The sequence below is a fragment of the Aulostomus chinensis genome, chromosome 7 (assembly GCF_037954235.1).
Source record: "Aulostomus chinensis isolate RoL2024-O1b breed Wild chromosome 7, RoL_Achi_v1.0, whole genome shotgun sequence".
NCBI lineage: Eukaryota > Metazoa > Chordata > Actinopteri > Syngnathiformes > Aulostomidae > Aulostomus > Aulostomus chinensis.
The window spans coordinates 3346207-3371157 of NC_141326.1; the positions used below are offsets into that span (position 1 = coordinate 3346207).

At 44.8% G+C, this 24951-nt stretch overlaps 2 protein-coding genes across 2 annotated transcripts; one reads left to right on the top strand and one right to left on the bottom strand.

Moving 5' to 3' along the window:
- The first annotated feature begins 1508 nt into the window (after positions 1-1508).
- LOC147258203 (protein FAM180A-like) lies at positions 1509-11613 on the top strand. Its single transcript, XM_086207644.1, has 3 exons — positions 1509-1676; positions 10853-10947; positions 11057-11613. Exons 1-3 carry the CDS (start codon positions 1604-1606, stop codon positions 11384-11386), a joined length of 498 nt encoding a protein of 165 aa, XP_086063770.1. The 5' UTR covers positions 1509-1603; the 3' UTR covers positions 11387-11613.
- On the bottom strand, positions 11426-24552 carry slc23a4 (solute carrier family 23 member 4). Its single transcript, XM_086207643.1, has 12 exons — positions 24392-24552; positions 23241-23378; positions 22674-22831; positions 20282-20441; positions 16605-16786; positions 14266-14386; positions 14023-14179; positions 13674-13927; positions 13320-13484; positions 13119-13227; positions 12930-13025; positions 11426-12223 (listed from the first exon to the last, which is right to left on the bottom strand). The coding sequence occupies exons 1-12, from the start codon at positions 24437-24439 to the stop codon at positions 11946-11948; spliced, it is 1866 nt and encodes a 621-aa protein (XP_086063769.1). The 5' UTR covers positions 24440-24552; the 3' UTR covers positions 11426-11945.
- Positions 24553-24951: the final 399 nt, after the last annotated feature.

The following is a 24951-nucleotide window of genomic DNA, read 5'->3' on the forward strand; positions in this document are numbered from 1 at the left end:
TGAGGAAACGCAGCGAGATCGCTGGGACCGCTGTAAGAAATTGCAGATGAGCATTTCATATGCAGGAATTCACGTTACAGAGACATACAAATGAATGTGAGAGCTTCAGTGGTAGGGAAGGATCAGAATATCATCTGTGAAACGGGCTTTTACTGAATCATCATGACATCCACATGGACGTGTCAGTGTTTCACTTCGACAAGGCGGAGCTAAATTTAATCTTCCAGAATGGATCGTTTCATCAGTTTTGAACCAAATTTCTTATTATAAGCAGAAGAGTGCAAAAATGCAGCAGGATATGAGAGTTGATGTGGACGCTTTCCTTTCCTGTTGTGTAACAGCTGCTGTCAGTGCAGAGGCATGTCCTGTCCTCCTGTCTTAAATCTGTGTCCTCAATCCTCACTTTCACCAGGGTGCTTTTTGTTAGGGAAGAGGCTCAAGCTCGACCCTGAGCCAGTGACTGAGCACACCCTCTTCAGTTGGGAAATTATTTGGGGCAAAGCCTGCAGCAACATTTTTGCTTAATTTGCCGATTGAAAGAATGATGTGTTATTTTGCGTTGCTGAGCTGTATTTCTTGGAGGTTGCACGGAGGCCACGGCTCAGCCAGCTCCGCATTCCTCTGCAGCAGCGCGACTGCCACATCTCCGTCTGAGAGGCGGCAATCTCTGATTCAGAGTCACACAAACATCTTCCTGAGGACAGATGATGGAAATAACATTTCGGGAGTGCAACTATGTTGTGCTCCCATGCTGGTATCAGTGGGGATGTAAAATGGTATGAATGTGTCAAAACAAATGAAGTTTTTATACGGTTGCCTTACCGGTAGCTGCTCCCTGAGCTCCGGGCGAAGGTGAAGCGTGCCAAGCAGTGAACAAAGTCTCTCTTTGTGGTTTCAGTTTGTGTTTTTTGTCCAGAGATTGGGGTGTGTGTGCATTGTCAGAAACAATTACATGTCTTGGTTTCGTGTTTGGAGTATGAACTTTCCACTTTCGTCCTCCTAAAGACCACAAAGTTCCCTGGTGGTCATCCTGGCACCACCGCATGCACCCCAGCCCAGTACGAGCCAAGTGAGAGCCAGGGTGAGCCCCCGCGTTTGGTGGCAACAGAGCTGACTTAACCTGGAAGGAGCAAAAACACAACTCACCTACTCAAACTAGTACACTTTTGTTTTATTCTCAGAAAGGGAAAGTCCAATTTAAACCAGTGACAGAGCTGTTGCTACAGCGATGCTAATAACCTATTAATGACAGGAAGTACTACTAACCATCTACCTGTCAGTGGTCAGTGCAAACAGAATTAGAAATGAGTGTTTGAAGATGATGACAACCAGCTGCAGTCAGATGTTGAGCGTCAGTTTGTGAAGAGAGAGAGAGAGAGAGAGGGGGGGGGTGATATGTGGATGGGAGCAGGACCTAGAACACAATCCTAACAGCAGACCGAGTGAGAAAACACAAGAAATGATTGTCCAATGATGAGTGAAGCAGCTGATTCCAAGTGAAAAGGACGACAGAGACACATCAGGAGAGACACTTGGACGGTTGGGTGACTGAGCAGACTTCTCCCCAGCATCAGCTCATCACTGGCGGGGTCTCCAGGCCACCATGCTGCCCTGGAGGATGGTTCTAGTGGGTCTTTTCTACAGCTGCTTCAGAACAGGCGCTTCAAGAGGTAAAGGTAAGCAGAATGTTAACATTGCTTTATGATTTCACACTGATATCCAAGGTGTCTGTCACTCAGCAGAGGAAACACATACCAGCGGCTCGGGCTGCACATTTTTGAACTCTTTTAATTGGGCTGATTGTTGATATTTCAGGGAATTTTACATTTACATGAGCTGATGTTTAGATGCGTCTGTGAAATAGACAGGACAACTTTGCAGCATCATCATGAGTTAAAATGGTATTTTGAGACACAATTAGCCTTTCAGAAGTACTGCCTTCTTGCAATGTGAAAACAGCAGTAAGACAGATTGTGATTTTGATTAATTGTGCATCATTTATGGCAACTCTGGACTTGTTCCGCAATTTGGCTGTGGATCCGTGCCAGTCACGCAGCACTGCGTCTTCACATGGACAAGGTGAAAACATAACCATGTCCACTCGTCATCATGACCTAACCTGAGAGTTTTTTAACACACTGAATAAATGAGTAGTGTTTTGTTTATTATTTTTCCCTCTTGTATTTCAAAAATGAGCTCTTCCATTAGGCTATCCTCATGGAATGTTATGTTATGTAATTTCTGATTTCCCTCTCAATGGAGTGTTAAATCTCACCCTTGAATATAACGGCACAAAGCACAACACAAGAAAAACAACTCAAAAAAACAAAACAATGAGCAGAGGCATATTTTTAACGTCACCTTCATCCAGCATGTCATCTGCATCTGTATCTAATAAGAAGGCAGTGGCTTGAGTCAAGGAGGAGAGAGGGAAGACAAAGAGAGGAAAGTCGTTTTCTTCCAGTGAATGAAAAGCCGCTGGGATATTCAGACCTTTAGAGCAAGATGTCTCATGATGCAGGATCGTGTCTCTTTTGTATTTCTTGCCTCTACGTCTCACTCCAAACACACCACTAGAGAGTGAATGCAGCACAATCACTCAACCGGTTTAGAATGCCTCAATATATCTTTTTCATTGACAGGAAGACAAAAAAATGAATAAATTCCCCGTCTTCATCAAAAGCTGGAATCGCTGATTCATCACTATTCGATCGTTGGCGTCTGTGGTTCCTTTGAAGCAAATTTCAGCTGGTAAACACATGAGGTCTGTGCTGCATTACTTGATTTGAGTCTGCATAAATGCTGCATTTTTTTCGTGTTTACCAAACAATTACTGCACGTCACCCTGTCAGCTGAAGCTGCCACGCAGGTGGAGGCTCCAAACACGAGAGCCCCACATGACCTCACCCCTGCTCTGAGTGGAATTGTCACCAATCCTGGGAGTATATTGCAAGTAAATAACTGTCTAATCTGAAGTACCACCTCAGAAAAAAGTGCCACCGCTATGACCGGTGGTAAAAATACAGCAGCATCATGACTCTGTCAGTAACAGACAATTTTGTCACTTGTTTTTTTAACCGATTTTGATCGTCAGCCTCACTGTGCCAGGTGGTAAGACTACAACCTGTCTCTCTGCCATAACCGTCACAGAACAGTGGGCAGCCTCCCTCTCTTGCACAGTCATGCATAGCCAGTGAAAACTACTACACACTCACACTTTCATGAATGTTTGTTAAGCTAAGTGCAGATGATGAGGGGAGCCAAGACGTGCTGGTATCGCTCAGGCTGACCCCTCACCTGGCACCGAACTCACGTCCCATAGATCATTGCACCAGGCTGAAGGTTCAGCGCTGCCAACACACGGTGGATTAAAGAGGTTGATCGCTGACCAGCACGTTAGTGAGTGTTGTGAATTTACACAAGCCCAACGTGAAGGGGGTCCCTGCAAAGTCTGGTTCAACTGACGTCAGCGTCAGGCTCAGGGCCAGCTCAGTGTCCATCCTGCTTCTGTCTTGATCACCGCGAGTACTGAGATGCTTTCCTGGCTCAGATATGTTGTTTGGAGCTGTTACCTGTCTGGCTGCCAGACGCGTGTCATCTCTTTGGCTAATGGCGGACACAGCTGCTTACCAACAGTGTGCGGCTTGCCGACTTTTGCTATGTGGAGTCTGGCTCAGTAGACGGCTTCCCTTCTGCTACTGGTGCAGCACATGTTTGAATCGGGGACCTGGACTGCTTTATCGCATTGCGTTTTCTCAACAAAAAAAACTCTAGCAGTTTGTCTGTCAGCCCTGGGTGTTTGTTCAAAGGTTCTGTCTGAGGTGCCCTGACATCATGATTCACTGCTGAAAACTTCACTTAATACACTGGGGCCTCAGCTTTCCTCAGTCCAACGAAATCCAGATTGGAGCTAACTTGAGTCAAAGCTCTGAACCGTCCTGCATTCTTAGTTGCTAACATTAGCAGGAGCAGGTTCTGGGAGCGGTCCAAATGTGAGCGGGTGCAATATGAACGAACGTGACCATGTTGCCGTCTGACACAGAACTGCTAGACTACTAGAGGGACAAAATGGATGGGGAAAAACAACTCATGCTACATATTTTTGTAATATTTGATGCCTTTGATTTTCAATAATTTTGACTTGCTTCATTTTCACATTACTACCATGACTGTGATCAAATACGGATATACAAGTTCAAATATTTGGGGGGCAAAAAGCCATTGTGAGGTGGTGTGAGTGATTGGTGAGTGTAGATGAATGAACATGACCTCGCAACTCAGGGGGAACACCTGCAGTTATGAAGCTGGTGGGAATTCTGATAAACTTACATCCATCACTGTGACTGGCTCGTGTGGACGCCTCAGTCTTTAGAAACCGTTTAGAACTACATCATCTTTGGAGCAATGCGATTTGTAGGTTCTTTGTGTTTGTCATGTGTTTCCTTTGTATTGTATATAGTTAACAAGTAAAAGACATGGTCAACATTGCACACGCTCCCGACAAATTGCTTTGAAATGCACTGGTGCAGATAAAATCATTGTCCACAAACACTAATGCACTCACTCCCTCCTCTGCCTATCACAGTCAATGCCTGCCCTCCCCTCGTTCGTACCCAACATCTGTTCTTACTGTAGTCGACCTTGTTACCTGGAGCTCATCCTTCATGTACCTGAGCTCCTCTGTTGATAAGAACCATCCAGGGAGACTCTGGCCTGTAAATGAAAACAATGATGTAAATCTCTCTGTCCGCTCCGGATCGTTTGCCCCTCAACATAGTTTGCCAGGTGTGTTACATTATGTACAGAGGCAAAGCAACAAAACACTTCCTGGTGCTCCGACTTTGAACCAATGACTGCGTTCTTACACTCACTAGATTAGATTAGTCATGGTCCAAGTCATGAGCTGCAGGATGAATGATAAACCCACGCACCCTAAGGTCCAATCATCTGGAGCCTGTTGTATACTTCATGGGTACCTGCAGCTTTGATTCCTCTGCTGCCTTTGAAGTTTGAGGTCTCGTCTCATCCCCTGAAGATAGAAGTCGTCTGGAAGGTCAGGGGTCACGCCACTGGAAATGCACACCCTGCATGCCATTAATTATCCACTCCTGGAGTGTCCACATCCTGGTGTGAACACATTGAACCATGTTTGCTGCACCAGGAAACCTGCTTGCCGTTATACCTTCCAAGGTTCCTTATCTACCAGTCACATGGAGCAAAAGCATGAACATGTTTTGTTGTGCATTATGAAGAAATTTCCCCTCTTCATGAGTTCTAAAAGGGCCAGTTTGTTAGAAACAAGCTTGGGAATAAACTCACAACACTGCATCATTGTAGTTTTATAGAAAGAGTGGTCTGCAACAAGAACCCAGCACGGGGCTGCCAGTCTTAGCCAGGCAGCACTGGTATTGAACGAACCCTCTCATACCCATCGCATAAGATACCTCCACGCTACACAATGGAAGCTCCACTACCTGTCTGGGTGTTGCACACATTACATTCCAGTTTAACACATGCACACACACACACACACACACACACACACACACACACACACACACACACACACATACAAACACACACACACACACACACACACACACACACACACACACACACACACACACACACTAATAAGTTTAATGAATGCTTACGTAAATACACAACTCCAGTACTATCAGGTAATGTGATTTTTACATTTTCAAATACCAGATCTCACCGTGACATAAAGGGCACTAAAGGTGGCTTTAGTGTGTTGATGTTGGTAACCAGGTGATACATCCAGTCTGTCCAGAATGTCGTTGTGTAAAAAAAACAGGTGTGTCCCTTTTTGGAGCCAGGCAGCCTCCTGGTTGGTGAATCCTGAAAGAAACTCTGCAACCTCCTGAAAAGAGCAGAAGGTTTGCAAACAGGATCTGTCCCTGGATGGAGGAGTGTGAACTTCTTTCAGACCAGGCAAGTTTTTGATGACAGCACCGAGTGCGTTTCCTCTTTCTTTTTGGCGTTATCGTGGAGGCGTGCCAGAGTTCAGTTCATCTTAGAGGGATGCGCAGATGTTCACGTTCTCCATGAGCTGTCTCACTGAATCGTCCTTCCTGAGTATGTTTGTTCATTGCTGAAGCCCCTGGATGTGATCCAGCGCTGTGTGAGCAGTGCAGGCTTCAGGCCACTGCCTCAGTTGTTAGGCCACTGCCTCAGCTGTCGGGCCAGTGCCTCAGAGGGCCCAATGGCAGCCTCGGTGCACACCAGTCCAACATATGTACTCGCTCATTTCACCTGCCAGTACAATCCAGCAATCTCGGTCCTCGTCTCAGCCATTGCTTATCTTTCCCCAGTGTTTTTGAGGTCTCCAAAAGTACCATACCTGCACTGATGACACATGAAATGGCACTGGTGCCAATGCAACGTTGACTTGAGTAAAGTCCCTGTGAGTTGTACACAACCTTCTTTGAGCCAAAAGGAGACTGGAATGGAGCTTTGCATTCATATCAAATTAGTCGCTGATGATAAAAAACTACTCCTTGGCCCAAATCTGATGTGCCTGCAATGAGGGTCACTTTTCTCCCGGCCTCTTGCAGTATGAGGTCCGATGCATGTTTACCACAATAGATGTAAAGGCAAACTCAGCAATCTGCTTTGGGTTTGCTTAGACACCATTTAGATAAGGCAGCACAGTGAAGCAGTGGTCAGCACTGTCGCCACACAGCAAGAAGGTTCTGGGGTCAAGTCCCGGCTCAGGAACAGAATCTTTCTGTGTGAGTCTCCATGTTCTCCCTGTTCCTGCTGGGTTCTCTCTGGTACTCCAGCTTCCTCCACAGTCCAAAGACATCAAGAGGGGACCAGGTTAATCCAGACTCTAAATTGACCGTAGGCGTGGCTGGGAGAGCCAGTGGTTGTCTGTCTATATGTGTTGGCCCAGCCATGGACTGGTGACCTGTCCAGGGTGAACCCCACCTCTCACCCGAAAGCCACTGGGATAGGCTCCAACCCCACCACCACCCTTAACAGGAATAAGCGAAAGAAAATGGATGGATGGATTTCAGATAACTTTATTTATCCCCGAGGGGCAATTAAGATCACAACTCAAAGCCTGATACAACTATCACAAGCCATCACAATTATTACAGATTGAAAGTAATAATGGTACACTTCAGGATGGATGGATGGGTGGATGAACCATTTAGATATCTTGAAATGCACCGTCAAAACAATGTCTTTGCAGCCAGTGGAGTGGCAAGTTGAAACAGAGAAAAATATCCTTGATGCATAAGAACAGTGTTTCTGCCGGTGGGCCACATGCACTGTAAAATCCAAGAAACAAATTCTGTGCCTCCAAAGTTGGATCCACAAATTGGGGACAGCGGGAGACCGGCTCACAAGCACTGACGCCCATCATTCCATCTGCTGTCTGAAGAAAGAGCCGAGTGGAGTTTCAGTGATGAGCTCTCGCTGTCTGGCATGAGCAAACATTTCAAGAGTATCGTTTTGGATTGTATCCAACATCCAATTGAGGATTCACTGCTCTCATTGCCTTCAGCATTGAGTGTTCCCCCTCCCACATCAGCTGCTACAGGTCACCATCATGATGACTGTGTCCTCTGACTGGCGTCCCTTGTTGGCAGAGGAACTTAGTTGAGCCAAATGAAAGTACTACGACTGTCAGGGCAGTATTTTGAACCTGCACTGCTGTAGCTCAGAGCATTGCACTGATTGGACACAGTCTGATTAAAATGCATCTCTGATAACTCATGCTGGGTAAACTTTTGTCTTCTTCTCTAGTTACAGAATCCTCTTTTGGCACATGCACCGTCCCTGCATCCCTGCATCCCTGCATTAACCCTGCAGCAGCAGCAACTTTTTTTCAGAGGAAGAGAAGTCAGTCTCTTCAACGTAATGCTGCATTCCCACTTTTCAAACCATCCCTGCTGGCATGACCTCTCCAAGCTCGCTGAGCTGAATTTTCTGTCAGGATCATGTAATGTTTTGTTGAATGAGCTGCTCATCTCCAGCTACAGCACCTTGGTAGTCCCAACACAGGCACTGGTTGTTAGGGTTGAGTAGCTGGAATGAGGCTCAGTAACTAATTAGTAAAAATGTGTCGTTATTCGTGCTCAGGTGTTTTGAGGGGGACAAGTCTACACTGGGTGTCTGTGGCCCACAATGTTTTCTGCTGACAGGCAGTCGGTCTACCAGTCACACACAGAGCCCCCCCCCCCCCCCACCTTCCATACACAGAGACAGACACACACACACACACACAGAGCTGAGAAGCGCTCCTCACTGTGGCCGCCTCCATCGTCACACAGACGTTTCGCATGCAGACTTGACAACTTTGCTATGTCCAGGAATCACTGCTCTCATTGCTGTAGGATTTATTCCTCCATCAGCCTGCTTCTGTTTTGAAAATAACAAATGAGCAGAGAGCTGAAGATCGACCCGTTGCTTCAACATGGCGAAAGACTGCTGGGCTTTCTCTTATTCATGGGATCACGCCTCAAGTTATAGATTGATGGACAAGAAGACTGCATACTCCCCATTAACCAGCATCAGTCCTCTTAATTTTGAACAGTTCAATGCACTCTCACCCGCAAATAATTTATTCAAAACTCTCAAATCGGGTTTGCGCGTGAGGGGACTTCTTTCTTTTTGTGAACCGTCATTACGTCTCACGGCCCCCTCCTCCTCACCCCCCCCCCCCCACACTGTCCTACAGTATAGTGATGAACAAGTGACCCAACCTGTGCAGTCCAAGGCCTGCCTTGTTTCCTCAAAACTGGTGAGAACAAGGACCATTTAAGTTCGCAGATTCAAGGTTGAGAAAATTTTGAATGGTATCGTTGTAAAAAAAACACACACAGACACACACACACACACAATCAACTTTGGTTGGAAAAGGGCTTGTGTAGAAACTCAATTTCTGTAATACTGCACCCAAAATTCAGTTTTACCAAGTGGAACACAGTTTTTGTCCCTACTTGCATACACTGTCTCCAAGTAACTAGTGCTAATTAAATATGATTTGCGTACCTGTAATTGTGTTAGTTCAGCTTCTGTATGTCCCAAACGCAGGATTGAATTTTAACAACCAGTATAATGCAATGTAAGGCAGGAGGAACAACAAGAGGCCCCAACAAGGACCGACAAAGACATCCAAACAAAGGAGAGTTCGTTGTGCACGTCCTCAGAGACAAACAACTCTCACGTGAAAGGTGATGGGACAACAATGGCAGAAGATTTTGGAGAAGTTAACAGATCAACTCTGCAATCACCCACATCTGTATGACATGTCATGGCTTTCACTCCGGTAAAAGTGGCCAAGTTGGAAGTCAGCAGACAGCTGAGCACTTTTATCTGTCACTGGTCCTCTTAGAACATTTTCCAGAAAGTACAGTACGTAGCTTTGTCTAGCTAATATGCTTCTCAGTGTATACAATCTTCTTCGTTTGTCATTCTTCTTCTTTGGGCTTTTCCAATAATCCAAATCCAGATGTTACACGCCTGATGTGACCTCTAGAGGAATCCTCCAATAAATGTACATGGGTAAGTACAGTTTGTGAACAAGCACACTCACAATGCAGTCTTGACGAATCTGCAGTTACAAAGCAAGTCGTGTATCTCCGGCCTGAAATACAAACTCATCACATGACAGGAAACAGGTGGAAGAACTGGAGGGCTGGGAGGCAGCTGATCAGAAAAGAAATACTGTCATCACGGTTGTGAAGACTAATGAACGGACAAGGCGGGTCAGTCACTAAAAGTACACACAAAGGAAGTCCATTTCTAAAAAATGAATACAACTCCATACAAAACTGGAGTCCATATCAAAAACTCAGAATCAAGATCTAAAAGTTTACAACCAAACATTCACAACAACACGGAAGCTGGGAAGAGTAAAAGTAGGCAGCTGTATGCTGGTAAATGGAAAAGTTTCCCTCAGTATAGTTAAATTAGCACTGTGATTATTCCCACTGTGTGTTTATCACCAGGAGGCATTCAATGTACAAGCCTTCCATCTGTTTGGGGTTGGTTAGTTTATGGATCTCCTTCAAATCCCACTGTTTGTACTTCTACTGTAGTAAAAAGTGGTTTATAATACAGCCTGGAGCACGCTGGTGTCTGCTGCTGGGCACTGAACTGCTAACATGCGTATGACACCCCCCACCCACTAAATCAGTTCCCATGTGTGAACAGATACACTTTCACACTTTAACAGTCTGAATCTGTGCGGACCCCCACAGGACAATCATTATCTCTTTCCTGACTGTCGTTGAAGTCAAGTCATGTTCCCCTCACTCAGATTCTGAATTTGTGGCTGCCTGCTGGCAGACCAGCTTGTGCTCTTGGAGGTTTTAAGCGTTTGACAAATGAATGCGTGAACCTGATCAATCCTCAGGTCACCAGTGGCGCATGAGGAGGGGTTGCAATCTGAAAATTTACCACTTGATGTCACCGAATCTCACACACACAGGTTTTCTAGCCAAGTCCAGACAGCATCTATTAAATTTAACAGGTCTACTCATGACCTCCTGGGTCACAGGGAGAAGTTCTACATGTTGTTGATGTTATATAAAATGTACAAAGTGATTTTCTGGGCGCCTTGTTTTGTGTTGAGAGCCTTCTCATGTATTACATGTCTAGTTGTAAATGGTACTGTGGGGAGGATAACTTTCAGAGAGAAACTCGTGACTTCTTCACTCACGAGTTCAAGCAGATCACAAGATTCCCACCACGCACAGCAGGAAATCACACCAAAAACATTTGTTTAACCCAAATGGAAAGAATTGCCAGTGTGATCATCTTTTCTTCTGGCAACACAGCTCATTCATGCTCTTTCTTTCCCTCTGCATACCAGCCCTGTTCCCAGCTGTCAGCAAACTCAAACGAGGGGCATCGGAGGGGGATCCCATCTTCCTCAACTCCTTTGATGATGCTCATCTACTATTTGAGGTGTGTATTCTGTGTTTTCTTAAAAACAACAACAACAACAACAACAACAAAAAACAAGGAAAATAGAATGGCAATGGGTTACAATGTTCTTTTCCACAAATACCTGTAGATCCTACTGGCCGGCATTCATTTTGACACCGACGGAGAGATTTCAGTGAGAGACGCTGAGTTGGCTTCCCTCCGCAAGACACAAACCCTGGAGATCATCTGTGAGGATATCATTCCCAGGAAGCTCTCAGACGTACTTAGGCTCATCTCAGACCTTTCCAGTCACCTCGGTCACCTGCATCAGGACGATTTCGAGCGTACTCTGTTGACCTTGGTCTACACTACGCAGCAGATGGTCAGCTCCACCACGAAGCACCAGAGAGATGTTTGGGCCGAGTCTTTTGTTAGCTTGTACAAAGCCATCAAGCAGGATTTGATAGAAACCAACTGAGTGGATGCACAAGATGCGTCGTGATGGCTGAATGCTGGAGTTTAATTATGGAAGATTTTTTTATATATATTGATTAGTCTATAAGACAAGACACAAATAGGTAAAGTGCAATGACATAATAAAACATGTATTAAAATATTGATTGTCACAGTAAATCTTAATTCCATTCATGAGGTTCTACAATACGCACAGAAAAACTCATTATTATTCGGAATGCAACAATACACACCATGGATTTTCTTACATTCACATTTCTTGTCAGTGTTAACAAATAAAATATAAAAAACTCCATGTTCATGCTCAACAATGTGAAGTTCTGTGATTGCAAATGACTGTACAGAAATTGTACTAAAGATGATCTATGCATGTACTTTTAGGTGCCAGAGCACCCTGTAAGAGACGTCCATGTATATCTTCACTTCAAAAAGACACATGTAATACTTTGCACCTTGTTTTTACAGTACAGTGTCTTTAACACAGTGAAAGTTCAAACTGAGCTGCCTCCGATGGTAATGTTTTTGGAAATCCTCTTAATGGCACGCTGGATTTACTTCAGAACTTACAGAGCCACTCCGACGATAATCTTTGAAGGTTCTGGATGTCCCAGATCAAGGCCAGTCTGCTTTGGCTCCAGAGTGTTAGTATCTGCTTTGGATTCATTGGTGGAGCTTGGCGCACCAGGAGGGCAGAACGGTATGTACCGGATCCAGGATGAAGACGACATGTAAGAGCTGATACCAAAAGGAATGTTGTAGACCTCTCCGCTCTCCAGTGTGTTGCTTGAGTCATCCTCGTGAGCCTTGTTCCAGGCCAGTATGCCTCTTTCATGCTTTGATCCTGTTGGATATGAGTTAAATGTGTGACACCGTATTTTATGGACTGCTGAAGAAATACAATCACTGACTCTAACTCGAACCCTGAATCCTCTACTACACTTTCTAATAGTTTCAAAAACTGCCATTTCAGGGTTTACTCGCTGAGAGTGACTTTTGTAGGAACACCTTGATCAGAGTCACACAGTTGCATCTTCACACCTGGAAACTGGCCACTGAGTAGCTGCACCGGAGCAGTCAGGGTGAAGGCGCAAGGACTTCTTAACTTCCCCTGGCCAGATTTATCCCGCTGGCACCAGAGATTGAACCAGGACCCTCTGGTCACAAGTTTACCTTCAGGGCCCCGACTGCTACCTGGGATTGTGTGTGATTCACTAATTAAAGGGATCTTTCATCTTACTGCGATTAACTATGCATGTCTACATCTCCATGGATGACCCCTAGAATGATGGATCTGAAAATGATGATGATTTGGCCAGGTTCATAAGAGGAATTCTGACAGCATCTGTGTAAAATATAATCCTAGTTGAGCACCGAAATTAGAAATAAAGAACGAGTGCAAATGGATGGCAAAAGATTGCTACCAAATGCATCCTTTTCTACTGGATGTAAAAGCTGCTGAAACGTCAACAAGTCATTGACAGAATGAAGATCTACAGCAGGAGGAGCGAGAATCGAAGTGCAAATGAAGTAATGAAACTGAATAATACCTGGAATTGTGTTGTCCAGTATGAAGCCAAAGAAGCCTCCTACAAACATGCTGGTAGTCAGAAGTACCTGCAGCACCTGGTCAAGTTCTACCACACCTGGACCCAACAACCCAATGAGCACAGTTACACCAGTCCTCAAATAATCAAGACAGAAAATGTCGATCGATATATTGAAAGTTTTCCAAACACCTGTCGCGATAGCTTTGGGGTTCCTTAATATCCAGTTAGGTATGACCAGACCAGAGAACATGGAGAAACCAAAAATGAAGATGTTTCGAGATGAATTCATATCTGCATACTAAAATATTAAACAAGGAGAGAGTGTACATAAATAGACACATAAAAACATCTGTATGCGATACTTGTCGTGTAAGGTTTCGGAGTGTTTACCTGGAGGTTAGAAACTCCTGCAGCAGAAATGACACCAAACATAACCATGAACATTCCTCCGATGACGGGTGATGGGATGGTGGTGAACATGGCACCCACTTTACCAAAAACACCCATGACAATCATCAGAAGTCCACTAGCTACAATCACCATGCGACTGCCGACCTGTCAAAAAGATGAATCTCTTGAATGCAACGTACAAAGGTACAAAAATGTCTGGTAACGAACGAACAAGCTCAGGACTGGAAGGGTTCTAGTTTCTTTTAGCTTAAATCAAAGCGTTTGCGGATTCCTCAGAATTATACCAACGCTCAGGTCAGAGTTGCTGCAGAGCCGAGTCAATGATCAACTCACCTTTGTAATCCCGAGGGCTCCCACATTCTCGCTGTACGAGGTGGTACCATTTCCTGTACCCCAAGCTCCGGCCAGCAGACAACCCAGTCCCTCGATGCCAATACCCCTGTTGATGGCATGTTTGGGTGGGGGTGGGGCACCAGACAGCCTGGCACAAGCGTGGTAATCCCCAACAGACTCTATCATGGAGGAAATCACACCGGCCAAGATGCCAACCACCCCCGCCAGGCTCACGGTCGGCAGCCCCCACTGACCTGAAAGTGGAGTCAACCATCAGGGGGATGATGCGGTGTGTATAACACACAACAACAACAGTTTCATATGCCTGAAACCTCTCACAGCATCTTACCTGGATATGGAAAAGTGAACCAGGGAGCTTGACCCATTACATCTCCCTTTAGATCGGTACGAGCCAGGTAACCGTACTGGTCCGGGTCAGACGGAAGAACGTTGTAGGTTGTCAGAATGTAGCAGAACAGCCACGACAAAGTGATCCCAAGCAAAACCTGAAGAGAGGTTTTTCATTTTAAGCTTCTGAATGAAAAAAGACAGTCAATCAGTAAAAGAAGACAAGAGGATGTGTCATACATACTGGGAGAATCTGAAAAACATAGACGCGGGACATGTGCAGTTTTTTATCTTTGTTGTATGTGGGAAAGGGTACAGGTACATGATGGAGGTACTGTGAGAACAGGATGATCAGTGCTGTGGTCCTGAGAGGGAGAGGGAGAGAGAGAGAGAGAGAGAGAGGGAGAGAGAGAGAGAGTATGAAGTATAAATCCTCTGGCGTTCTTGTCATGGAATAATGGAAAATATCAGTCACTTCTGCTTAAAATTTGTTCCCTTTTCAAACCAGCGAACAGAAAGCAGCTGCATCGCTTCTTTGTTTTCCCTTTTTATCAGAACAAATTAATTAAAGGAATGTTGTATCTGTGTTTTTTTTCTTTCTTTCATGGAAAAGCTTCTGCAATGCACTTGTTTTCTTCTCAAACGGGTAAAAGGAATTTTACAGCCACTGTGTACAAAAGCGTGGCCCTACAAGTGGCATCTCTGGCACACAACTGTCACATACAAATGGGCAGGGCAGCAACCCCCACCCCACCCCCCACATATTCACATCAAGTGAAAACACACACACACACACACACACACACACACACACACACACACACACACTCAGAGAGTCTCAAGTCTGGTTTAGCATCCATCCAGCTTGTGTATTTGGTCTCGGGAAGTGCAGAGAGGCTTTTCCCACACAGATATGTTGTTGTTCAAGGCAGGAGAAAACACTCTGCAAATATCTGAGATGAGGCGAACTATGATGCCGTCTGACCTCTGCATCGAGGTTCAGTTCATGGTCAGACAGGTAATTCTCCAAGGTGAAGAAAGCGGAAACATCACCTGTCTTGAATTTGTTTTCAAAAAAACTCTCCAGCATCGCCTTTATTGTGTCCTGCATGTCAAAATCAGGAGTCCCTGTAGTCCCACATTCAGTTGGTTCAGACAGGAGAACACATCTGCCAAGTGCTCCGGCTGACTGAGCCTCGCAGTATCATTGACATCTGATAAGGGGAAGTTTATGTCTTGCAAAAACATCTGCACCTTTGTGTGTCACTGAAGAACTGCTTTCCCTCTTGATAATAAATCTAAAACATCTGTTGTCTCGTCCAGCTGATGGTGTAACAGCAGCTGCTTTTAATGCATTCACTCAGTGTCTTCTACACGTCACCAGACGTGACCTTTAGGCACCGTGAAACGCTGTCATTTGACATCAAAACCAAGTGTCGGCGTCCTTCTCCCAGCATGTAATGTGTGCGGCTTGCTGGCTTTCAGGCTGGTGTGATACAAGGCGTCCTTTCCTTCTGCTACTGGCCAAGTTTGTGTTTGAATCGAGGACCTGGACTGCTTCATTCCATCATGTGATCTTAAAAAAAAATCCAGCAGTTTGTCTGTCAGCCCTGGGCGTTTGGCTTAAAGATGACGTCTGAGGTTTTCTGGTTTCATGGATTCACTGCTGAGAACTTCACCTCACACACACACACACACACACACACACACACACACACACACACACTTTGGAGCCTCGACTCTTCCTCAGTCCTACTGAATCCAGATTGTAGGTGAGGTGAGTCATGGCCCCTCAGCGTTGCTAACGTTAGCAGGAGCAGGTGCTGTGGATGAGCTGCTTCAACAGCCACTGACCCAAAGCCAGTCTACCAAACTATTATAAGAGAGAGAAAACTTGTTGAGAATTACTCTACTTTTTACAGGTAATGCATTTTCATTTGAAAGTATTTACTGCTGTGATAGTATTCTTTGATTTTAAATGTTTTTTTAGATTCAAAGTACTCAGAAAAGGGCCTTTAACATGTTTAAGAACAGAACAGGCAGATAGCAGTCGTTTTTCTGTTAAAGGAAGGAAAACAAAAGATACAATGTTCTTTTGATAATTTGTTCAGATAAAACAGGAAATAACTTTCTGTTTTCTGGTTTCACAAAGAGAGACAGCTGAGAGGAGTGACTAATAATTTCCATTATTCCTTAACAACAATTTCAGAGGAATTATACTTCGTACACGTACCCAGACTGCAACTCTATGTGGCACAAAGCTAAGCAGAGAAATAAAGCAGCTTCGTGGAAAATGAACCATTAACAGGCTTTCCTGGCCTGCCAAGAGATTAAGTGCACAGTTCATTTAGGGAATCAAGAAAGCAGATTTAATCGCATTTATTTAGACCAAAATGCCTGATACTGGAAACTCATTTCTGCAGTGCTTAGTCAAGAACTAACTCAAAGTAATACTATGGTACTGCTTCTTTATAAGTTGTAAAACTGAAATTTGCAGGCTTAAAAAGAGTATATTTTTGCTTTTCCACTCGCCACTTCCACTATGACTGTACCACTACTGCTACTACAATGAACTTTACTCACATGGCAGAAATGCCCCAGTGGTTGCCTGCACTGGTTCCAGCAGAGTCAAACAGGGACAGTCCAATGAGAGAGATGGTGGGAGCGATGGTGAGAGGTCCAATGAAGCGCATGAAGAGGCCAATGAGGCCGGAGAACCCCACAAACACTTGGAACAGTGAGCCCACCATGATGGAGCCCTGGAGCTGAGCAGACAAATGGAGGAGGGCACTCATCACAAAGGTCCATCCATCTCTCCATCCATCCATGCATCCATCCATCCATGCATCCATCCATCCATCCATCCATCTCTCCATCCATCCATGCATCCATCCATCCATGCATCCATCCATCCATCTCTCCATCCATCCATGCATCCATCCATCCATCCATGCATCCGTCCATCCATCCATCCATGCATCCATCCATCCATCCATCTCTCCATCCATCCATCCATCTCTCCATCCATCCATGCATCCATCCATCCATCCATCTCTCCATCCATCCATCCATCTCTCCATCCATCCATGCATCCATCCATCCATCCATCCATCCATGCATCCATCCATGCATCCATCCATCCATCCATCTCTCCATCCATCCATCCATCCATCCATCCATCCATCCATCCATCCATCTCTCCATCCATCCATCCATCCATCCATGCATCCATCCATGCATCCATCCATCCATCCATCTCTCCATCCATCCATCCATCCATCCATCCATCCATCCATCCATCCATCCATCCATCCATCCATCCATCTCTCCATCCATCCATCCATCCATCCATCCATCCATCCATCCATCATCCATCCATCCAATCGGGTTTGGACCTTCTTGCCATACCCCTGAGGATGACCCAGCCACCCTCCTGAGGAAACCCGTTTCCGCTGCTTGTGTCCGTGGTCTTTGTAATAACACCTGTCGTCACAGGTGTTATTACAAAGGTTTTTAACAGAAATAAGTATGATTGTGTGCTGCTTACACAAGTTACTCTCACTGTACCTGCTGCCGGTGAGCTCTAGTGTTTTATTTTTCCCCACTGATCTCTTTGGGTGACAGACTCATACAATTTTTTTATGTATCTTGTAGTAGTTGTACTGTAAGTCCTCTGTAGCTCCATTCCTGTTCTGGAGAGACAACAGTAGGGGTGAATGTGTATCTTCACCAGCCAGCAGATTAATTTCTGGAAGGTCCTGGAATGTACTCTGAGGTCACATGTCCGACTGGGATTCTGAACCAAACTGTAACAACAGGAGGAGCTGACGGGAGATAAAGAAGTTCAGGGGAACTGCAGAGTTTATGGTAACTCTGCAGTTTAATTTACAGCTTTTTGTGGTTGCATTCATTCTGTCAGTTTGGCAATTAGCAGAGCGCTACATGTGATAATAATTGCAGTATAATTTGAAGTCAAGCAACTGAAGACTGGAGCTCAGAGTAAAACGTTTCAACATAAGGTGTCAACACTGTTACTGTAACATCCATCCATCCATTTTCTTATCGGCTTCTCCTTTAAAGGGCAGGGTGGAGCCTATCCCAGCTGACACTGGGCGAGAGGCGGGGTTCACCCTGGATGGGTCGCCAGTCTGTCGCAAGGCCATCAGGATCAATCAGGGGCTCAGTATCTTGCTCAAGGATACTTGGACATGGTCACCGAGGGAGGTGAGGATGGAACCAGTGAGCCTTCGGTTGCTAGGCGACCACACTACCTCTGAGCCCCCTACTGTAACGTCCTTCATGCTTGAGACTGATCTGGTACTTTGTGGCCTTCCTGTTAAAATGTAACGGCAATCAAGTGAGTTATGAGGCAGAAAAGAATTTGAAGATAATTTTTCAGAATAATATTAACACAGCATTTTTGCTACTCACAATTTTGATGTCTGCACTATGTTCCATTTCTGAAATTGGTTTCAGGGTTGGAAAACGTGGTATGAAAACCTCTAGGACTCGCTGCCATACCTTCACCACAGTATCAGCTGCTTCTCAGACAGAAAGGGTTTTGTTCACTTGCACAATGCCAATGAATGTTATAATGTGTTTCCAGCGTTCTGTACACCACATCCCTAAAGCAGTTTCACGTCTGAATCCATTGTGCGTTGATCTGTTGGTAATGCCTGTGGCCCCAGTTGAGGGAGACGCTTCTTGCCCTCTCTCACTTGAACCTGACAAAGCTGCTAACTGTGACTGTTCCTTCCTCGCTCTCTTTCCAAGTTTATGGTAAAATTACATCACAACCTGCACAACACACTTAGCAACACACTGTTATTATGATTGATGGATGTGGCACGGTGGAGCAGTGGTCATCACTGTGGCCTCCCAGTAAGAAGGTTCTGGGTTCGAGTCCCGGCTCAAGCACGGGATCTTTCTGTGTGAGTCTCCATGTTCTCCCTGTTCCTGCTGGGTTCTCTCTGGTACTCCAGCTTCCTCCCACAGTCCAAAGACATCAAGAGGGACCAGGTTAATCCAGACTCTAAATTGACCGTAGGCGTGGCTGGGAGAGCCAATGGTTGTCTGTCTCTATGTGTTGGCCCTGCCATGGACTGGTGACCTGTCCAGGGGGAAGGCTGCTGGGATAGGCTCCACCCCCACCACCCTTAACAGGATAGACAGTAGAAAATGGATGGATGTGAATTTAATCTTTTATGAGCTTTTAGCATTCATGCTAACTGTTATTCTGTAAGCTAGCTGCAGCTATCATCCCGCCATTAAATGCATGCTAGCTCTTCAAGGGCTCACTTTACTGTTGTGGAATATCTTCCCTATGTCATTTAATGTATGTTTGTCAACAAATAAGTGCTTTTCAAAGTATTGTCTGATCATTTTGTAGATTGTATGTTAAAACTTTAGAGAGGGAAACATTAGGAGATATTTGTGGATGCTGGTTTTGTGGATATTTTTCAGACAATAAAAGTTACAGGATCGTGATGACATGTATGGGTGGAGAACAGACTTATGGCTCCGAGAGAAAGAAGGAAGCGTCATTCATCATTACCACTAGCTTCAGCTAAAATGCTGAATATTGTTGATTTAGATGTCATTTCAAACATTGTTTAGTGTGATTTAATTTTGTTCATTGACCTCACAGCAGAAGCAAAAGGACGACAGTCAACAAATTTAATCTAGAAGAAATGGATGAGTGGAACCTAGGGACCCGTGGGGCCAAATCTGGGCCTCCACTCACAGGAAACTGATGTTACAAATTTGTTGCTGACAGACCATGCAAATAAATGAAGCTATAACTGACTTAAGATATTCTAAATAATAGAGGATAAATGTAGAAGCATGACAAGGAGGATAACTTAATTTTTTCCCAAGGAAATTCAATTTCTTTCCATTCAGGGAAAGCTCATTCAACTGGAACCTGGAGGTGTATCAGAATGTGCCATGTCAATATTTGTATGGTCTAATAATGTTATGCTGGTTTTGGTCAAGAAAAAATATTGTTTTATTGCACTTTTAATTTCTGTGAGTGGGATTTTTAGCAACACTTTCTTCCACTTGAAGTGAGATTTAAAGAAAAAGATCTCAACTTCTTCCAAGGCTGCGATGCTGCAGTTTCCTTAATCCGGTGTTTGAAGAATTCTCCTCATAATCAATTCTTGGGAAGTGGTTTTTCAAGTTGTTTTTACAAATCCATTCACATTGGGTCGAGGTCCTTTAGTTCCACTAAAGTGAGCAGAGAGACGCGGTTTACTTACTGCTCTCATTCGACTCTGCCACACCTCCGTGAACACGGGGGAGGACGTATTGACCAGGCTCACGTTTTGTGTCCAAGCAGGACACGTCCACTCTGGCATGGACAGCATTGCCATGGAGGGTGCTAGCAGCGTAAAGGTCCCACCCTGGAGGATCGGCAGTCTGGAAATGAAAAGCGAGGCAGGGAGGAGACACGGATACATGCGGAATTACATCAAGATAAACAGATATCAGCTTTAGTGACTTGTTAGTGACTCAACCACAAGTACTCAATGAAGGCATTGAAAGGGTTGTAAAACACAACTCCAGGTTGCCCAAGTGAGCAGCCAGATATTAAATAAATGAATAAAGTTTAGCATTTATAAAATGTAAGAAAAAAATAACCCCCAAAAAACAGAAATTGCTGTTGGGGACTATTTTCAGCCCTACTGCTCAGCATGAGATGCCCATATAATATATTTTAGAATGCAGCGTAGTCGTGCGCTCGCAAACTGTGAAACACGTAAAGCCAAAATATTTCATGGAAGAGCTACAACGAAAAACACCCCGAACAAACAAACCAAATTTCACGCTGAGAAGTGCATCACCCCAGTGAGCGTGCCCAGTGTGAGGAAGCTAACAAGGCGAGTGGGCGGGGTCAGAGAACCTCTCCTGTCCTTCGTCTGTTGCTACGTTCAGCTGCTTTTCTTCCATAAGTGAAAGATGTGTCAGACACAGCCGGTATACAGCAAGTCACGTTCAGTATGAGTTTACCTGTTCCTCTTTCCAGTTGCAGAGTACTTTATTCATTCGATTGTTTAGGGTTGTTAAAGAAAAGTTACAATAACCAAGTGCAATTTGGGGAGAGGATTTTTTTTTTTTTTTGTAATTTCGAAAATGAAGTTTTCCATTGGGCTGCACGGTGGTGCAGTGGTTAGCACTGTCGCCTCACAGCAAGAAGGTTCTGTTCCTGTGTGGGTTCTCTCCAGTACTCCGGCTTCCTCCCACCGTCCAAAGACATCAAGAGGGGAACAGGTTAATCCAGACTCTAAATTGACCGTAGGTGTGACTGTGAGAGTGAATGGTTGTTTGTCTCTCTATTTTGGCCCTGCGATGGACTGGTGACCTGTCCAGAGTGAACCCCGCCCCTCGCCCGTAGACACTGGGATAGACTCCAGCCCCCCCACGACCCTTAATAGAAAGGAATAAGCATAAGACGATGAATGAATGAATGAATGATATGAAGGAACTGGATTTTGACTTCAGCTGCAGCAGGAGTGTCTGAGAATGCAGTTTGGGTGGTTGACACCGCTGCAGAACTGCTGGCACCAACAGAATACAGCCACAGAACCAAGTCCCCGTCAGAAAACACCAATGGCCAGCTAACCAGAAGTGAACACGGAAAATGTGAGCTGGGCTCTCTGTATTGGCTGTAGTCCATTGAGTTAGAGTTTTGGCCCAGCAAGGGAAACAGTTGAGCAGCCCAGCTCTATCGATGGACCCTATTCCTTCTAGTCACATCTACTGAAATTTAAACCATGTGAAAGTAGAATCAGTGACCAGAGGCGAGCACTGACAGTTAACTAAATTAAAGTCATCTGCTGCTTAGTAATCCTCATTATACAGTTTGCATCACCTCCAACAGTTCACATCAGAACACCAGTCCCCCCATTACCTACACAACATTGTTTTCTTCATAAATCCAAACTTACAGCGTACTTCCTGGTCTTAGGAGAGAGAAAAGCCATCAGTGGCGCTGGGCCAGTGGAATGTGGATTTAGCAAGAACGAGATTCCAAACATAATAAGATGGAAATTCCTTCTCTAATTCTACTGCGACACCAATATTCAGCTGGGCTAAGAGTGCAAGCGCAGCACACGTTCAGAACTCCAAACCATGACTGAACTTCGTAGCCCTCCAGAAATCAGATATGATTTTTCCTCTGATACTTGCAGCACAGAGGTGATGCTGCGTCACGCCAAAGTGGATGCAATCAGTGAACCTCTTTTTGAAGAGGTCCATCGAAGCTTTTCAAAGTATCGGAGTGTAAAAGCTCATCCATCCATTTGATCTTTTACCGTAGATAATCCTGTTGCCTTTGCATGCTCTATTGTTCCTGGTTAAGGCAGCTTTAGCAGGCTAAAAGAGGTCAATGAGGAAAGCAGGGAGATTGTTCTTTTCTGCCGGTTTAACCACCAGGAGTGGTTTTATTTCCACCTTAATGCATTCTGCGTTACTGATGGATTTATGTCCGCAAAAATAACTAAAAGAAGCAGCAGAGAACTGTTTTATCCAGTGAATTAATGTATCTTATCCAGCGATCAGCACTGGAGGTCTGTGTACTGGAGCAGCCACCCTTAATCAAACATGACGTCCCTGCTCACAAGGACCCTCTCTTTTCTCTTTGCTTCTTACCGAATGCCGAAGGTGACCTGAAGCAGCGTGCAAATACCGGAAACAAAGAAAATGGTGCTGATGAGGTGGCTCTGCGTGAGGCCGTCATGCTGCAGACACAAGCCCTGAGACAGGATCAGCGGGATGGCGATGATGCCTCCAAACGCAGTCAAGCAGTGCTGAGAAGACAGGTAAACTCACTGAGAGTCGCCTCGGCAGGTTGGCGTGACTTGATGAACGTTTCATGAGCTTTTTTTTAAACTGTGGAAACCTGGCACACTTTTAATGAGCTGATGAATGTTTTAAAATGGTAGCATGATGAAAATGTGTTCTTGTGAGTAAATAGAAATTATCAGCAGCTCTGAGGAAAACTCCCATTTGTTACATAAATAAAGTAAACACTGTATCTGAAGCAAATTTCACAATCAGGCCTACATAAATACATCTAACCAACCGTGAAGGAAACGTTAAATGGAGGCTCTCATGTGACACGATGCTCATGTTTACATAGTTTCATTACAGTCGTGACTAAAGCAGCCTCTCCGTGGAGACATGAGTGAAGACTCGCAGTCAAACGTGGCCTCGTACCTGAATGCCAAGAATGATGCACAGGTACCAAGGAGGCACGTCTGTCACGCAGTAGGCCAGCTTGTTGCTGTCTCCCCCGAGAGACGAGTCCCCTTCTGCATCTTTGGAGTCCCGTAGGTGACAGAAGCGCCCTTCAAGCTTCAATACGAACAGAAACAGAGCACATGGGAGACATTCATGCCCTCACTCTGACAGATACATCTGAAACCATGGCTTTAGATCAGCATGGCCCCAAGTGGGTCCCGGGGCTAAATTCTGCCATAGGGACGAACCCTCCAGAGGTAAAAAGATAAAAATAAAAGTTGTTCATAATGACAGGTCTAATAATAAGAATTAAAAAGTAGTCATAGAAACAATGTAAATCAATGACACTGCAGTTTTCCCATATGTGAGGTAAAAAAATGCTCCAAGGGAAACACATCAGGGCTCCACTGCTGGAGGTCCAATGTCAAAACCACAATATTTCAACAGACTGGAGGTCAGCTATGCCGCTGTCTGGTGGTCCTGCTATACCACACTGATGAAACTTGCTATTTCTTCTTCCCCTACACACTTGATGGATATCTCCACAACAGAGAGATAAACGAGAGGCAAAGGTCCTAATAATCAGTTACCTATGACCTTTTAGGTTAATTTATTTCCAAGCTGATTTAGCTTTCGTCAAAACAATGAACCCTTCTTTATTTGGATTTCAGGCCAGACCGGTTCTGTCTGTTCTCAGGACAGAACTGTGCTGGTTGTCTTTTCAGTAGTTAGTTTTTGAGTGTGCAGGAGCAGGAATGTATCCAAGAGGATTCATTTGTGTCCATGACGCAGCTGATCGCTATCCTGCCTGCTGTCGATTCTTCTGCTGTATTAAAAAAACAAAGTTACCGTGTATTAATTTTCAAGCTCAGCCCTTAGATGGGAAGAGGAATCATCATGTGACGTCAATCCATCCAGATGCCTTCACTTTTTAAAAAAAAAAGTAGATTGCAGGATTTGTTTTCTTTTCTTTTTACAGGTAGGATAATTAACTTGGTTTCCAAACAAAGCTGAAATTATGTTTTAGAATCATCGTGAATGGCATCCTCCCAAACAGGGGTTAAAAAAGAGAAAAATACTCTTTTCAGCTCCTTTTCCCGAGGACACAGAGTGAATGTTTTACTCACTGCAAAGGCGTAGTTGTCAAGGCCGTCACTGTCCTTCTCTGGAGCCATTTGGGTTCACGCGCACGGGCTCAGGTGGTCCTCTGAGGCCGAAAACAAAACAGAAGTGAAGAAACATGGATAATATGGGAGGGAACCCGGAGAGAGAGAGAGGAGTGGACTGATGGGAGTGCTGGGAGGTGTGAGTGTGACTGGGGTGGGCAGCCTGGTAGACAGGAGCAGAGTTCAAACATGAGACTGTTGCGGTTGTTGAATGAAATGAGACAAACGGCAGGAGCTCATGTGAACACAATTACACCACTAACAGCAGCTGACCTGCCAGCGTCTGGAAGACACGAGAAGTAGACTTTTTAATCATTTCTTCTTCTTTGAATGCTTTCTGTATCCTTTGATTTCTTATTTAATCATCTGGAAGGATGCCACCAGCATGATTGTTCCCCTGACCTCCAGTTTCAGTGGTTGTGGCACAGTTAAAGATCTCTATTCTGCATTTCATTTCCCCTCTGGCCTTTTTAATATTAACACCAAACATTTGTTTTAGAAGGGCAAAACTCCATGACTAT